The sequence below is a fragment of the Thamnophis elegans genome, chromosome 15 (genome assembly GCF_009769535.1).
Source record: "Thamnophis elegans isolate rThaEle1 chromosome 15, rThaEle1.pri, whole genome shotgun sequence".
NCBI lineage: Eukaryota > Metazoa > Chordata > Lepidosauria > Squamata > Colubridae > Thamnophis > Thamnophis elegans.
In genome coordinates, this window is record NC_045555.1 from 41,034,118 (window position 1) to 41,052,741 (window position 18,624).

The 18,624-nt window shown below is 38.2% G+C and overlaps 1 protein-coding gene across 1 annotated transcript in view; it reads left to right on the forward strand.

The window, feature by feature from the left end:
* Nucleotides 1–18,624, forward strand: part of PCDH15 (protocadherin related 15) — a 532,120-nt gene that overhangs the window by 251,907 nt on the left and 261,589 nt on the right. Inside the window, exons 9-10 of the mRNA XM_032231542.1 lie at nucleotides 1,144–1,252; nucleotides 10,220–10,332. Coding sequence (XP_032087433.1) covers nucleotides 1,144–1,252; nucleotides 10,220–10,332 — 222 coding nt within the window. The remainder of the gene's footprint in view (nucleotides 1–1,143; nucleotides 1,253–10,219; nucleotides 10,333–18,624) is intronic.

Below are 18,624 nucleotides of genomic sequence, written 5' to 3' on the forward strand. Positions count from 1 at the left end.
TTCCATTAATGATCTTAACCTTTGATTGCTTGAAGAATTGTCTTTGCACACATGTGAGAATTAGGGTGGCTTTGAGGGCATATGCAGTCCCTGACATCTTTATTGGCCAGTAAAATATATCAGTGAAATATATCACTGAGTTGAAAACATATTATCTCAATTTATATAGTGAGGGGAAGAGAATAATTTAAATAATTACCATGAAATCTATTTTCTATAATACTTGAGTAATTTTTTTCCAGCATTTAGCTTATAGCTAAATAAAGTTCTGTCTCCTTCCCAAAAGAAATACAGTGTACCTAAATAATGCCCTATTATAATGCACTAACACCTTTTTGTGTTTAGAAAAACTCATAACATTATGATGGAAATACCTTACATTATGTACTTTTTTTTAAAGTTAAATGTTTTTATTTTTCATTTTCATAGTCACATATACACTGTGCATAGCCGGGGCCATACAACATTAAACAATAATCACAGCAATTCCTCTTGTCAACAATACCCCCCAAAATAGAAACCCAATATATCTCTTCCACTCTCCATACACCTTTCTTCCGCCCCCCTCCAACTTTCTATCTTCCCTCCATCATTCCCCTCTACCATTCCTCTCTCCCAGTCCACTCCCTCCCTTCCTTCTCACCCTCCCTCCCATCCTCTCTCCCGCCCTCTCTACCCCTCTTTCTTCTATCCCACTGCTCCTCCCCTTGGTGTATTTCTATTATATGTCAATGTATTCAGCTTGTCCTATTTTTACAGAGAAATTAAAGAGAAACAGTATACATGTGAAATCGCATTACATTGAAATCTAACACATAGTATATATCCCCCCTCCCCCCTAACACCCCACCTCCCTCCCCCCCCGACTTCCCAGAGCCCGTACACAGTATAGATTTTTAACAAACACAGTCTAACCTTACATTATGTACTTAAAGGATATGTGGACAATCTATATAGGTTTGTAGCCCTGAAATTGCACTAATATGTTAGTTCATGTTCAGTTTTTCAAGCCGATATGTTTATACAACTGTACTACTTGTGTTTATAATTGTTACCTGTTAATGTACTCAGCATCATGGCTTACTATTAAATAAAATCATCTGTGTAAGAATACCACTGTAACACATCTAATTTTCATTCCAGGCACGGGTAAACCCAATCAATGTTACACCACCAATACAAGCTATAGATCAGGATCGCAACATCCAGCCTGCATCTGATCGCCCAGGAATACTCTATTCCATCTTAGTTGGTTAGTATTTGATCATTTGACTGTCTCTCACAAAGACTGCAGTAGGAGGAGGCAGACAAAGATTATGTGGGGGAGTAGAAAACAAATGATGGATTCATACTGAGTGTGTTGTATATTGGGTGTTGTTCTAGGCAAATACTTTTTTTTTTGCATGGTTCCTAAGTGGTTTATTGTGAATGATGGAAATTTAGCCCCTTCCTTCCTTTGTTTATAATAAAGGAAGTAGATAGAAGAATCCAATCAATTTCTTATTGATATATTGTGTCGTTGATTCTGTTGTGTTGCACTAACAAAAGAAAAATGGTAGATTTAACATATAAAACATATAGACAGCAATAAACCAGTGTATTTTTTCACTGAGATGTGGCAATATGCATGAAAACAAAGTGATATTTTTGTGTGAAAGACTCACTCTATCTTCTAATTATCATAGCTTACATTCAACTGTTGAGTTGCCACTTTTTTCTGAATAAGTATCATCTTAGGCTATCATAGCACAGCAAGCTATTGCAACAGATTCTGGGATTAATGATGATATCTCCAGTAAAATGAAGGAGAGTCAAAGTGATGAAAAAACTTAGAGAACCTTTAGCAATCCGAGTTCTGGGTTGTAGATACTAACAGTATTGGGTGATAGAAAGCTGTTACTTCTATTCCTTATTGTGAGTTAAATATCTCCTTAGTTACATTTTGTTGCATTTAGTGGTAATCTCTTCTCAATTTCTTGGGCAGCCAAGCACATATTTGTCTTACATTTGTTTCTCATTACACCATTCTGTTACAATTCCATTGTAAGGAATCACTGCAATTAGCAGTGCTTAGATAATCAACAGTGGCACTTGTTCAAAATTAGCTGCTTAATTCAAAATAACGCTCAAGATTGGCACCACCAAGATCCAGCTAAAGGGTAGACCTTTGAAGGTGTAAACTTACTGTATGTTTTGCAGGATTCAACAACTAAATAAATAAACAAGGAACACTGTTTTAAGTTAGAAGTTGCTGTGATACATGCTTCTTTTACCAAAGAAGCACTGGATTAAACCTAAATAATAAACCACTAAATGGAATAAAATGGATTCCTCATTCAATTATTCAATATGTAAAATATAATCCAGCTTTTTTTTAAAATAAGACTTGAGATGATCAAATCTCCAATAATTTAACCAGGACTTAGTTTCTGTTTGAATTTTTAAGCTGGGTCATTTAGTGATGCTGTATCTTAGTCTGAATTGTCTCATTATGGAAAAAGTAGAAGGAATTATTGCTTTGCAATAATTGCACAACCATCTCCAACATACAATATAGACAGAAGATACCCAATAAAGCTGTAACAACATATAACAAAAGTAGCTTGCTGCAAGGAATCAAAATTAAGCATTTGATTTAAATTGTATTTAGATAGGATTTAAACAGATCTTGTGGGATGCCATTACAAATATTATGCCAGGGATTTAACAGTATAAATCCAAAGTTCCTCAACCCAAGAATAAAATAAAATATACCACCCTTAGTAACATGGTGCTATATATATTTTAAAACAGCAAAGAATCTCATGAAATTTTATAAAACATATTTGTTGTGCCACCATACTTCTGTGAATCACAATATAGTTTATCAGAAAGGATTGTCTCCTACATTGTCTCCAGTGAACTAAACAATGATCCACAAAACCCGATGTTCTAATGCTTTGATGAATTCTTAAAATTGCTGCAAGATTCTCTGATCTGCTTTTTAATCATAAGATGATTTCTTTGCTAATGTGGACTTGGGTATCCTAAACCAAGGTTCGCAGTGGCTCAGTGGCTAAGACACTGAGATCGGCAGTTCAAATTCCCTAGCACCGCATAACGGAGTGATGTCCCAGCTTCTGCCAACCTAGCAGTTCGAAAGCATGTAAAAATGCAAGTAGAAAAATAGGGACAACTTTGGTGGGAAGGTAACAGTGTTCCGTGCACCTTCGGCGTTTAGTCATGCTGGCCACGTGACCACAGAGACGTCTTCGGACAGCGCTGGCTCTTCAGCTTTGAAACGGAGTTGAGCACCACCTCCTAGAGTCAGGAACGACTAGCACACGTGAGCGAGGGGAACTTTTATCTATCCTGAACCACCAAATGTTATGCCCCCAATATTCAGGAAACATGAAATATGATGCCAAGCACTACCCACAACCCCTTTGCTGCCCTGTTCTCGGATCCAGCACCCAAGTCTAATATTTACAGAAATCTGTTTCAGTCACTTTGATGATGTGTTGCTAATTTTAAGCTTTCCAAGATGTAACATCAACAGATAGAAGCCCCAGCTACTGATTTTCAGAGGGCTATTTTATCAGCTGAAGTGGCATCACCATGCTACTTCTTCTTAGCAGATTTCAGTTAAATCAGTTTCTAACATAGTTTTCTAAAATAGGTTTCTCTGACCTCCACCCCAAATTTGATAGAAGAACACAGCCTCTCTTTTACCCATTGAACAATTCATATAATTATATGCCTAAGTAATTCAGATGCAATTTGGCAAATTGTATTACTTTTCCTGAACATCCATTTGACCTGTGAAATGTATTTCTTTTTCTGTTTAAACACCTTCAGAATCTACGTCCATTTTCTTCCACTAGTTTAATTCCTCTTGCTGCTCAGCTGTCATTGATTGCTACAAAAATTGTCATGTTTTGGTAAGAGTAACAGATAGTAAAGTAGAGAAGACTAGATTATATTACAGCTGGATTTATAGAGCAGGGAGGTTTCAGACTTCTCAGCCCATTTGATGAACTAATTATAAGTTGGTTTACTATGGGAAACATCTGTGTTCACATTTCATTTAACATATGGTTCATTCAGCAGTCACACAACCCTCCATTGAGAGCAACGTGCGGAAGAAAATAAATCTGTTAAGATGTAGCCATTGTGACAAGTACCAGGGCTCCAAATGGCAGCCATATTCAATCATCAAAGCTACGTAGAATTGCTATACAGAAGTGCTACCCAGGGGTTGTAGTTTAAAGTGAAATAGTGGAGTTTTAAAAAAGTTTGTTTCAATGTTTAGTAAAAACTGTGAAACAGAGAGTGAGGGGCAAAAAAAAAACCCATAGAAAATATCAAACATTACAATAAAGAGAAACAATATTTGTAGACATGATAGGTAGGTAGGTAGGTAGGTAGGTAGGTAGGTAGGTAGGTAGATAGATAGATAGATAGATAGATAGATAGATAGACAGACAGACGGTAGGTAGGTAGGTAGGTAGGTAGGTAGGTAGGTAGGTAGGTAGAGAGAGAGAGAGAGAGAGAGAGAGAGAGAGAGATAGTTATGTGTTATATTTGTGCTGATAAATAAATAAAGGGAGACTAGTATAGATCTATTTCAACCTATTTAGCTCTCATCAGCTAGCCATACCCTTACTGGGATTCGAACCTGTGCTATATTACATCTTAGGCAAACGTCTTAGCCATTAAGCCACAAGTTCTCCTCCTTATCAGCTGAAGCCAGGGAAGAAGGTATGTATTTAGTGTCACAACCCCTGGTAAGCCCCAATTATGGGAGGAAGCTAACAGCTTCCATTATCTGTCAATCGGCTTGTCACAAGAGTCCATCACGACAGAAACCCAATATTTTTACTGTTGCCTTTGTTACACATTTTGTGTTATATTTGTGCTGATAAATAAATAAAGGGAGACTAGTATAGATCTATTTCAAGCTATTTAGCTCTCATCAGCTAGCCATACCCTTACTGGGATTTGAACCTGCGCTATATTACATCTTAGACAAACGTCTTAGCCATTAAGCTTAGCCAATATAGTTATATCTATATTTATATCTATCTATCTATCTATCATCTATCTATCTATCTATCTATCTATCTATCTATCTATCTATCTATCTATCTATCTATCTATCTATCTATAAATATAGTTATAGATATATGTAAAAGTTCCCCTCACACATATGTGCTAGTCGTTCCCAACTCTAGGAGGTGGTGCTCCTCTCCATTTCAAAGCCAGAGAGCCAGCACTGGCTGAAGGTCATGTGGCAGGCATGACTAAACGCCAAAGGCACACTGTTACCTTTCCACCAAAGGTGGTTCCTATTTTTCTACTAGCATTTTTATGTGCTTTCAAACTACTAGGTTGGCAGAAGCTGGGACAAGTAACAGGAGCTCACTCCATTGCTCAGCACTAGGGATTCGAACCACCAAACTGCCAACCTTCCTGATCGACAAGTTCAGCATCTTAGCCCCTGATCCATCCATATATATAGATTAAAAATATGCTTAATATTCCTTCCTTTTATTTTCCGCACAATAACAACCCTGTGAGTTGGATCAGGCTGAAAGTCCCACAATTAGCTTTCATGCCTAAGGCAGGACTTTAATTCGGGGTTCCCCAACCTCCGGTCCATGGACCAGCACAGGGCCACAACATGCCAGAAACTGAGCCCTTCAAACAAGTGAAGCCTCTTCTGTGGGATGCAGGTAGCACCGAAACCAAACCCCTTCAGTCTACAGAAAAATCTCTCTCCACGGAACCAGTCCCTTATGCAACCATGAAGGCTAGGAACCACTGCTTTAATTCACCATCTCCTGGTGTGTCAACGGATGTTTTCACCACTATCATAATTAACTTGAAAGATTAAAATGAACGTATGAACTGTAGCTCCTGATTATCTCCTGTAATTAATAGGAACTAACCAGGGACCCAGTCTTTGTTCCCTGATTGTGCAACCTATAACTCCAGTGATAAGACTCTGTAATGCTCTACATAAAAAGTTTAATCTTTCTCTCTTTGTGTGTATCCAGTATCAGTTGCTAGCTTCTGATACTTCATAGGACTATTTTGATATGCTCTTAACTTGCCCATCCTTTCTCAGTCTCAAGAGCTTTGAGGTCTGGACCTAACCCGCCATTAACAACTCCACTCGCGTGGTTGATAACTGGGTTTAACTCTGGCATGCAAATGAGTTCTAAAAAGCAAGAAGCAAATGCAGTCAGGGTGTAGCATCTGCCTCCCAGCATAGTTATGTAGGTGGGCCATGCCCACCACCAGGGCAGGCCATACCCAGAAGGCAGCTGTCCTTTGGAACAGCCATTTGGGCCCAGATGCTCCGTGAAGCCTCACAGCTTGATCGTCGGTCCGATGCCTTCGCCTCCTTGCCCAGCTGATCATCAGATATCTTAGTTGCCTTGCGCTGCCCCAGCTACCCGCTATGCAGTTGATCTGCGGCTTCAACGGTGGTTCTTCGGCACGCTGTTGCAACTGCCAGCTTCACAACCCTCCCGCAACACCAAGAGCTTCCCTCCCCCCCTGGCAAGACAAACCCTGAGGGGGAAACTGGCATTTGACACTTAGCTTGTGTCATTTTTTTACAGAATTATTTTGGAAATGTTTCAAATAATACTATTTGCTGATTATTTTTCCTTCAAATTTCCATACATAGCTCTTTCTTTCAAAATCCTTATTTATCTCTTCTGGAGGTCGGGAGATTAGAATTTCCTTTTTGTCCATCAGCCAAACTCTAGATATATTTCTTGGGAAGGCAGGTTTTTGGAGGAGTGCTATTTATTACTGTGGCTCTAAGTCTATGTAAAATGAAAGGAAATCCATTCCTACATTGGTGCTTTCTTTCCCCTGATTTCCAAGATAACTTTTCTCTCTGTGACTCCAGGAAATAACTCCAATAAGTCTGGGATGTGTCTCTGTAATCTTCTTTCAATATTCCACGTGCATGCATAGAGTTTCTTTTTTTGTGAGTTTAATGATCAGTTTGATACGGGCATCATGATTTATGTGGGCTTTCTTGCGCCCACCTTCCCGGGGCACAGAAGGCCTTCAAAATTGTTAGTGAGTGGCTAGTAAATCTTGTAATTAATGAGAAGATTTGTTATTTATTAATTAAAAACAAGCACGGGGTTATAATTTCCCACACTATCCCATGAACTATGCATAATGTCAAATAGTTGTTTATCAATGTTATTGGAACCATCTCCGCTTATCGTTTTTCAATCTGGGAAGAGAAAACGGCGTCTTGCAATAATTACCATTCTGAATTTAGGATCCCAGTTTCCAAATGCAACCATGAAAATAGCTTTACAAGAAAGAAGCATTTATCTGCTTTGTGCATGAATGCTCTCTATGCACATATTGTCAGCACAGCAAGACATATAATTGTTAACACTAGTAAGTGCTATTTTGTTGTGAGAAATAGGCTGTGCAATTGAAAAGCAGCGCTGGTAAGAAAATCAAAACGTATTTCCCAAAGGAACATTGCAAGTAGTTATATATTTTTATTTTTCAAAATTACGCACACAGACCAATAAAACCTTTTATGTTGTTGTGCCAACTTCCAGATAGAGAAAATGCTATTGCCATCCTTGGTTATGGAGAATTGACAGGGAAAGAATTCCAGGAAAAAAATCTATAAATGTCACATCAGAAGTTTAGCAATCTCCCAACAGTCAGAAATTATCCATTCTTGATCTTAGTAGATTTCCTTGCAGGACATCTTATGAGATTAAAGCAATACAATATACATTTATAAATAAAATATGAATTTATATAACCATATTAAAAGTAGCGAGCAGATGAATAAATCAGTGGAGTGGAATGAGTAATTATTTGATCATAAACTCGATCGTAAAACATGTATCATGATGTATCACGTTTTTTCCCTTTGTGGAGCCAGTGGGCGTGGCCTATGCATGATGCATCCGGTCCATGGGCCGCCAGTTTGACACCCCTACTCTAGAGGGACACTATCTATCAATGCAAAATAATAATAATAGTTATTATTATTCAATTAGCTTTCTCTAAATCTGCTTTATATAGCTCAGTACTGAAACTAATGATCAGATATTTTGACATATATAGGCATTCTGTATTTATTCAAGGTACATTATTACTTGTATACAAATTGTCCAAAATACATATTTCATTCTTTAAAAAAAAACCAGCAGAATTAATCTGATTGCTTTGTAGACAAATAATATGAACATCATTTAAGTGAAGTTATGGTTTTGCAGAGTGATTTTTTTTGTAAAAAAAAAATTATTTTTCCATTTTTACAACATAGAATCATATGTATACTATCACATAACCAACATCATTTTGTATTATTGTGTTTACATCAATTCATCTTACCATCAGCTCCCAAAACACAATTGTTTAGCTCTTCTGCTCTCCATACACCATATTTATCCTTATCCATCACTTTCTTCTCCCTCTCTCTCCTCCCCCTCCCTACCTCCTTTCTTCCCTCTGTCATCTTTCCCTATTCTACTTCTCCTTCTTCTCTCCTTCTCTTCTCCCCCCTCTCCACTTCTCGTTTCTCTCCTCCTCTTCCCCCCTCCTTGCCCTCTCTCCTATTCCTTTCTCCTTCCTCTGCCTCCCCTCTTTTCTTCCCACTTTTATCATTTACTTGCTTCTGAGCAAGCTCCGTTTTATGTTGATGGCATTTATAGTTCCTTTGCAATATACATATTTCATTTTAACATCCTTTCTTGGAAAAAAAATAAAACAAAAAAGTATACATATATAGTCATTGTACTTTTAAGCCCCTCCCCCCAGCCTAATTTTGGTCGAGATGTAGACCTGGTTACAATTCCTAGCTATTCTCATCACTTTTATATAATTATATATCCTTACACGCCCCCAACTTGTGATTTTATCTTAAAATCATAATAATTTCCCATTGTAGATATATTCCATGTTCCCTCTCTATTTTTCTACAACTTGGATCAAATTATCCTTAAATTGTCTATAAATGACACAGCACACTGTTCAATGTTTATTACGATTCCCTTAATCTATTATGTAAAGGAGAACAAGCAGTAAACATCTTGCTTTATTCATCATCTTAAAATTTAGCCAATGTTTAGTTATCCTACTATTGTCATTTTCAGTCAATTCATAACTCAGTTTAATTATCATATGTAAAAGTTAAACAGAAACCTCTGCTTTACAACCTCCCCATATCAGTTTCATATTTATCCATATTCAATGTTTTTTGGTCTCTTTAGTTATTTTTCCATTATTATGTTCAACCAGTTAGCAACTCCATTTTATTTTCATATTTTAAAAATAAAACCCTTATCTTACTTTATATTTTCACCTATCTAGGTATTTGATTTTTTCCTAGTAAGTCTTTTGTCCCATTTCTCTGTTCCTGTCTTCCCCCTTTTCTTTATTTTAACATCTCCACTCCCAACAGTTTTCCCCAAACCACCCTCACTCAAATATTTTATACTTCTCTTTGTTGGGGTGTAGTCTCCTACTTCAATTTTCTTTATACCACTAACAACCTTCAAGAGCACTTTTATCTGTCCCCCCCTTTTGTTGAGCTATCTCCTCTCTTTACCATTTAGCAGTTAGCAATAGCAATAGCAGTTAGACTTATATACCGCTTATATACCGCTTAGAGAGGGCTTTCAGCCCTCTCTAAGCGGTTTACAGAGTCAGCATATTGCCCCCAACAACAATCCGGGTCCTCATTTTACCCACCTCGGAAGGATGGAAGGCTGAGTCAACCCTGAGCCGGTGAGATTTGAACAGCTGAACTGCCGAATTAGCAGTCAGCTGAAGTAGCCTGCAGTACTGCACTCTAACCACTGTGCCACCATTTCCCCTATACCAATACCAAAACTGATGGGGTTTATTGTCTGCTTTTTATTTCCCTCTGTTTCTCCCCCTCCCCCTTCATTCTCTTGCCCCCCCTTCTTCTTCTTTGAATTCTTCTTCTTTGAATTCTTCTTCTTTGAATTCTTCTTCTTTGAATTCTTCTTCTTTGAATTCTTCTTCTTTGAATTCTTCCTTAGATCTCTGCTTCACTTGGTTCAGAATTCTATTTAAGCTTAATTTTATTGATTTATGTACATTTTTTTATAATTTCACATAGTTCTTCTAATTCCCAGTGTTCCATGATGTCCAGTTTCAAAGTTATAGTTATACAATCCTTGTTTCAGATTTTTGTGTGTTTTTTTCCTAGGGACTCCTGAGGATTATTCCCAGTATTTCAGTATGAATGGTACCACTGCTAAACTCCACCTTCTAAAGCCGATAAACAGGGATTTTCATCAGAAATTTGATTTGGTTATTAAGGTAAATTCACTGATTTCTTATTTCTATATAGATATTGGGATCTTATGGAAAAGTATAAGCTTATAATGAAATATTTTCAAAGAAGTGTGGTCCCTCAAATATATTGATTTATAATTCATCAGTTTAATGTCAAAATGGAGGTAATCAACCCACATCATTATAACAACTATTTTGATTAAAATGCTCAATGAGAGAAGAGTTATCTATTTCATACTTCAGACGAAGATTCTACAAACTCAGTTCCAGATTTTTAACATGCAGTGAATATTATGGTTAATAGTTCTACACATTATATTCAGTCGGGATGAAATCTACTGACTTTTGCTCCCAGGTTCAGAATTTTAACCTAAGTCATATTTTTTTAAGCTGTGTTTCAACTGCATCTTGTGAAATGTAGTGACATTTAAAATATCTTACGTACCACCTTGAGGCTTCCTGATTTAATTTTAATTTAATATTTCACTTTCAAGGCCTCCTGATTCCGCAACTATCTTGGGCAGCTTACAATGATGTAAAATAACACATAGGTTTTTTGAACTATTTGAATGAAGAGAATAATATAAGTTGGCCAAATTCTGCAGTGTAATATATAAGATGGATAGCAATTTGACTGACAAATTTGTTTTCCTATCTGCTGATCAATGTCAACGTTATTTATCCAAGTGTTTGTTATGGTCTGGTTGTTCACTACAATAAAGATTCTTGTCTAGTCCAATCCAGTCCAGTCCAAAGATAAAGTTTTTATCTTCAAAGTGTTATTTAATCTTTTGTTAGTATCAGTGGTGGGTTTCAAAAATTGTTTGAACCTACTCTGTGGGTGTGGCCTCCTTTGTGGGAGTGGCTTGCCACCCATGTGACCGGATGGGAGTGGCTTGCCGCCCATGTGACCGGATATGAAGATGCCGACGACACTTGTCAGAACCACCTTAAATTACCTCACACACAGCACTGGCATGCATAAGAATAGGATGTAAACTTGTTTTTTAAAAGGCATCTTTGGTTTGCGTTAAAACAACTTCAACACACGCAATTTTCTGATTGCACCACAAACGCAGGAGTCATTTCCCAGAGGCACTGAGCTTTATAAATATGAGCATGATAGTGTAGAATAATCATATCCAAGGACCAGTGGTGGGTTTCAAAAATTTTTGGAACCTCTTCTGTAGGTGTGGCCTGCTTTCCGGGTCCACCGGTGGAACCTCTTCCAACCAATTCGGTAGATTTGACTAACCGATTCTACCGAATAGCTGCGAATTGGTAGGAACTCACCTCTGGTTAGTATGAATGCCTGCAAATGTCTGGTAATAAAATACCAGTATTTGATGTCAATTATTCAGGTTTTTAAAATTATTCTACATTTTAAATTTTTCATTGCATATAGTTCTTTGGATGTTCAAAATACAAAATTGGAATTAACACAAATGGTTTTTACATAGTTACATGTTCAAATTCAATGGGGAAAAGGCCTATTCATTTATACTGAGACAATTGGTGCTGTTATAAGCAGTAATATAGCCATATACATTTTTTTTAAAAAAATGCATTATAGTTCTCTGTGGTCATATTCTAGTGGCTTTATAACTGGCTATATTATTAATAGATTTTTTTACCAGCATTATTAGATTCAAATTACTGTGATTAGTGTGCAGCTGGGTGGATAATAAGCAAGGGTATCAATCTGTAAGACTAATAATTGCCACATGCTTTAGGCACATCAATGCTTCATTTAGCAGAAGAGTGTTAAAAGATACTAGAAAGATATGGCATATCATCCTGTACAGATATAGATGTTTTACAATATGAATCTCAGCAGAATAATGTACCGTAGTTTAGACTTCAATATTTACTTTATTATTATTTTTTTTCAAAATTCAGCTAAGGCCGCCCTTTAAGGTGTTTTTTTTTTTTTTTTTTTTTTAAAAAGAATAGCTGGGTTCACACTTTATCAGAGCCAAAATCAGAACCAACAAGCAACGTTATGGCTTAGCACGTATGAATCTAGCACAGGTTATCAACACTTTTCCATTATTATCCTTTGTGCAGTTATCATTAGAAATAGGTATGCTGGCTGGGGGATTCTGGGAGTTGAAGTCCACAGGACTTAAAGTCGCCAAGGTTGAGAAACACTGATTTAGACTGTCCCTCGCTTAGCTACCTCAGCACTAGCCTGGAAGAAGCAGAGGCTTTATGACATTTGAAGTATTAGCAACTATTCTGAACATTTGTAACCCAGGGGTGGGTTATAAAATTTTTAGCAAGGGGTTCTCTGCCTGTTTGCTGGGTGGGCATGGCCATGGTGGGCATGGCCTAGTCAACCTCCTGCAGCCTGGCGGGGGGGGTTCCCTCCTTGGGCTCTGGAGGCTTTTCTTGAGCCTCCAGGAGGGCGAAAACCGCCTCCCCAGGCTCCAGAGGCCACCTGGAGGCTGGAAATGGGCCCAAACTTCCAGTAGGCCTGTTTTTCTGCCTCCACATGCGCCCTGCGCTTACCTGCATCCAAAATGGGCTACCTGGGGACTCCCGGGAGAGGAGGGGCAGGAGGGGCAGGCCAGCCAGAAGTGGGATTTGGGGTTCTCTGAACTGCACAGAATCTGAGCTAGAGGTTCTCCCTGGTTCCACCATAAAACCGCATTCGACTAAACCGCGCTAGACTAAACCGCGTAGCTGACGTCATCAACAGGGCGACAACAGCGCGGAGACAGAAGCACGCTGTAAATGCTAAACCTAAAATTAACCCCTAAACCTAACCCCCCTAAACCTAATCCTAAACCTAACCCTAAACCTAACCCTAAACCTAACCCTAAACCTAACCCTTAACCTAACCCTAAACCTAACCCTTAACCTAACCCTAAAACTAATCCTAACCCTTAACCTAACCCTAACCCTTAACCTAACCCTAAACCTAACCCTAACCCTAAACCTAACCCTAAAGCTAACCCTAAACCTAACCCTTACCTTAAGTTGAATCGGCTTGCTTTCAAAGCGCTATTTAAAGCGCCCTTCTTTCTCCGCGCTTGCTGTTGTCGCCCTGTTGATGACGTCAGTGACGCGGTTTAATCGGGCACGGCTTAGTCGAGCGTGGTTTTGTCGTGCCACGGTTCTCCCTAACACCTGTGAACCCCAAGTGGCCACCCCTGTTTGCTTTTATTGAAGTCAAAATAGACAATCTGAACTCTCTTGAGTTCATTTCAGCTTCTGGTGATGGATGAAAACTAGATTGGACTAGATGGACCAACTGTCTAGTTTTTAATGTCAATATTATGTCAATAATCTGAAGTAATTTGCCATTATCTTGTTCCAGGACTCTTTTTCCCCCAGCGTCTCCATTTCACCTGCCATCTTGGAATTTATTTTGATATCTCAAGCATGAGCCAGGTTTACCACACAGGATTAACTAGGAATTGCTAGTTAATTACTAGGTTTGTTATATATTTCAGCCAGCCTTAGTTGCATTAGCTCAACCAGCCTGGAACATTAATTTACAGTGAAGGAAACTAACAAATATATTACTGAACTCCTTGATTTTTCTCTGTGAACAATTTTTTACCCAATTATGTAACTTAGCATTAGTGACTATACAGTTCCCTGTTTCTAAACAGTAGCTTTCCCAGCCAGTGTTGGTGGGGGTGAGATTGTTCCTTGATTAGGGTACTGCTTTCTGCTTTAATATTTTTCTGGTGTAAACCCTGCTTATCTTGGTATTCGCTGCTGGAGAGACTGCTGTTCTTTTTGTTTCTTTCATAGTGTCCCTGTCTCTTTTGAATACAGTTTATATCTTCTTTTTATTTTTAACTCCTTATTTTAACTTGTTTCTGTAAGCCGCCCGGAGTCCTACAGGATTGGGCGGCATATAAATTTATTAAAAGTTAAAGTTAAAGTATGTGTAGATTGGTCAGTGATTTGTCTGAGTGCCAGATTTCCTGGAATTTCATAGCATTCTTGGATTTAAAGTTGTCTAGGATGTTCACAGTATTGAACATGTCCAGCCACCCATTATTCACAAAAGAACAGAATATTCTCTCAAAACGCTAATCTGTCAGAATCCCTTGCAGCATTAGAACCATCATTGTCTCACTGCTATTCTGTATAGCAATAGCAATATCAGTTAGACTTATATACCACTTCATAGGGCTTTCAGCCCTCTCTAAGCGGTTTACAGAGTCAGCATATCGACTTACTTGAGAGACCGCCTTCTGCCGATTACCTCCCACAGACCCATTCGATCCCACAGATTAGGCCTCCTCCGTATTCCATCTGCCAGCCAATGTCGGCTGGCGACTACTTGGAGGAGGGCCTTCTCTGTGGCTGCCCCGGCCCTTTGGAACGAGCTCCCCGTGGAGATTCGGACCCTATCCACCCTTCAGGCCTTCCGGACGGCCGTGAAGACCTGGCTGTCCCAGCAAGCCTGGGGTTGAGTTCCCCCCCCTACTCGAATTTGCTGTGTCTATTGTGCTTTTGAACTGTTTGTATTGTCTGATTGTCTTTGTCTTACTTTTTGTAATTTCCCCTCCCTTGGCTTTGTTCAGCCGCCCTGAGTCCCTTCGGGGAATAGGGCGGCCTACAAATTGAATAAAATCCAAAATCCAAATCCCACAGTCTGGGTCCTCATTTCACCCACCTCGGAAGGATGAAGGCTGAGTCAACCTTGAGCCGGTGAGATTTGAACCACTGAACTGCAGATAGCAGTCAGCTGAAGTGGCCTGCAGTGCTGCATTTAACCACTGCGCCACTCCTGCAATGGTAGCCAAACTAACCTTGAGCTGCCTAGATACTAGAATCTAGTAGAATCTTTTCATCTGTTTTCAACATGGCTTGACATTTTACTAACCCAAGATCATTATTTTTTTTAACCTTTTCTTAACCTAGTAAAAAAAAAAACAACAACCCACCAAATCAAATAGGGAAGGTGGTAATTTTATTTAGGAAACAAATGTGAAAAAGTCCAGTACATAATTGGTCTGGCAGTTCCTTTGCAGAGATGTTTCAAGAGTTTCTACCAGTTCAGACTGGTTTGGCTGAGTAGGTAGTAACTAGGCCTGCCCTGAACAGGTTCTATCGGCGGCGGCACCATCTTGATTTCCGGTTCTGTGTATGCGCAGAACAATCTTCATTGCAAAAATGTAATTTTTCCCCCTTTTCTAATGTTGTGCACATGCACAGACCTTGTTAGGTGCAAATGCACATAGGCTCAGAGTGCACGTTGGGAGTGTGTGCAAGTGAAGCGAGCGCACATACGCCAAAAAATTGCGCTCTGAACTGGGAGTAATACTGGCAGCAACCTACTCCTGGATGCCTCCCCCTGTTCTCTAGCAGTTCCAAAAATTGCCAAGTGACTTTAAACAGCTCCAGAACATTTATATTATTTGTGGAACTGGGTTTTGCTGGCTGCAATTAATGCTTACATTGTAATTCACCCAGAGAATGATGTGCAGTGTTATAGGGTGATTTATAAGCCTAAATGCTATTGCTATCTGTGCTCTATTGAGTAGTTTCAAAATTGAGGAGAAGTTTCCAATTCCAAAGCCCCTCAATAATATACTGTATATTTTATTAATACCTCATTTACAGAACTGAGACGTATGTTACCTTGAAAAAATGTAGGAGGACCAACTATTCATATTCAGAATCTTCTTTGTAAATTCTAATTTTTACACTGATCCCTTCTGAATAGATTTATTCATTCGCTTTGAAGCAAAAAGCAGAATGATAGGTCATCTAAAGCTCTGGACTTTTGCTGTAATTGCATCTTTTATATCTGTACTTGTATTATCAAAGGGAATGGTGTTCCTTTTCTGCCAGGAAAAAAAAATTGCTGGCTTTAAAGAACAAAGCAACTGGCTTTTATTGCTTTTTGAAAACTCTTTTCCAGGGGGAAAAAAAATCAGTTGTTTACTTATAAACAAAACAAAAAAGCTGAACATGTGCATAATTCCCCTGTTTAGAAATGCTTAGTTTTGTCTGACTTCTGATAACCTTTATTCCCAAATTGTTTGTTTTTTTTAAAAAAAAATACACTTGTAATTAATGGAATGGGAAGTTTTAAATTACAACAGCTTTAAAAAGTTTAAATATCTGTATTCATCTGTATTCTGTATTCATCCACACAAATCTATCCAATTGATGAAGTATATGTGCCATCAAATTACACTGCATAACAAATATCAATTACCTGTATTTTTCGGAGTATAAGACGCACCGGAGTATAAAACGCACCAAGGTTTTGAAGAGGCAAATTAAAAAAAAAAGTTTTTGCACTCTGCAAACAGCCTGGGTTTTTTTTTTTTTTTTTTTGAGAAAATGGACCCATTTCGCTCCCCTCAAAAAGCCCTGAATAGCTTTAAGGGGGTTTGCAGAGTGCTCCTGGGGGGGGGGGGTTAATGAGCAAAAAATGGCCTGTTTTTCACAAAAACGGGCCCCTTTTTCATTAAAAAAAGGGCATGGATAGCCTTTAGGAAGCTTATAGAGTGCTCCTGGGGGCTGGGGAGGGATAAAATTGAGCAAAAACTTGCTGCTTTTTGCTCATTTCTGCCCTCCCCAGCTCCAAGGAGCTCTCTGAAAGCCTCCATAAAGGTATGCATGGCCATTTTGGTGAAGGGAGCGGGGTTTCAGGAGGCAAAAAATGTTACATTCAGTGTATACATTCAGATTTTCAGCCTCTTTTTTGAGGGAAAAATGTGTGTCTTATACTCTGAAAAATACGGTAGTTTTTGTTCCTGGGTAAAAGGTATGTTTTCCTAATTCCTTAAGCCTAAATTAAATAGAAAATAGCTGTTTTCTCTAAGTGCTTAAAAAAGATTTTTAAAAATCATCTTTTTGTCTGTATAAATATGAAATTTTGTAACTTGTCAAAAAAATCAGAATGTGTAATGAATACAGTCATTTTTGCATAGGTTTTGGATATAAGCACATAACACTTAAAACAAAAATTGTGTTACCTAATGTGGTTGATTATTGGTGACCACACAGATTTTTTTCCTGAAAGATCTCTTTCCAATGTTGTCCTCACGGCCGCCAAGAGTATTGTTAAGTGCTAAAACAAGATTAGTATGGGCCCCCTCACGTAGACATGGAGGAAAAATGTTTCTTTTTGAGATGTCATTTCATAACCATTCATAAACTGAAATGAAATATAAAATATATTCATAAATGAAATGACGCTAAACTTGAAAACTTAAATTAATAAGTAATGAAATTAAAATTCAATAAATTACATAAATAATAGCAATAGCAGTTAGACTTATATACCGCTTCATAGGGCTTTCAGCCCTCTCTAAGCGGTTTACAGTCAGCATATATTGCCCCCACAGTCTGGGTCCTCATTTCACCTACCTCGGAAGGATGGAAGGCTGAGTCAACCTTGAGCCGGTGAGATTTGAACCGCCGAACTGCAACTTAGCAGTCAGCTGAAGTGGCTGCAGTACAGTTTAATAAAGGTTATGTCAAAGAAGGCTGCAAGGCAGCTTTGCTATACACACAAAGTATGAAGTATATATCCAATATTGTTTTTCTTTTTAAAAATTTGGTTTTGAAAATGTTTTTTTTAAAAATTCCCCTTCATGGGCCCCCTTTGAGCTCCATGGGCCCCAGAACAATGTACCAGCTACACCCTTCTCTCCTCAGGCCTGGTTGCCCTTCAGGTCTTCCAATGTTGCATGTATAATCACTGTAACTGAGTCCATTTGTTGCTAAACATCCTCTTCTTTCTGGTTCCATTTTTCCCAGTCTTATAGATTTCTAAAGCGAGACAATTCTTTGCGTAATCTGTCCAAAATAGGACATTTTGAGCCTGATCACTCATGCATTAAGTCATAACTCCGAACTGATTTGTCCTATGATCTGTTTTGTTTTATTCGCTGTTGATTGTATTTATTCGCTGTTGATTGTATTCTCTGCAGTTTTTTTCAATGCCAAAGTTCAAAAGAGTTAGTAGACTTTTTATCTTGTCTTTTTAAAAAATTGTCAATTCCTCAGACTACCCCAGAGAAAACCTTCACCTGTGTACCGAATTACCTACCTATTTCCTAATGAACCATGTAGTTTTGTGATACATCCGTAGTGTAGTTTTAATAAGACTGTCCTGGGTGTAATGTTTATTTTTATGAGTTAATGAGAGACTTTCAAAAGTCTATATAGTTTGTGACTTGCTTTTGGTTTCTCATCACATCAACATGTGATGAATGACCGGCATCTAGCTTTGCTACATAATCCAGCTGCAGTTAGAAAGAAACACCAACAAGTCAGTAAAATATATCTCTGCTGTAAAATACAAAATTAAAACCAATTAATGTTAAAAAA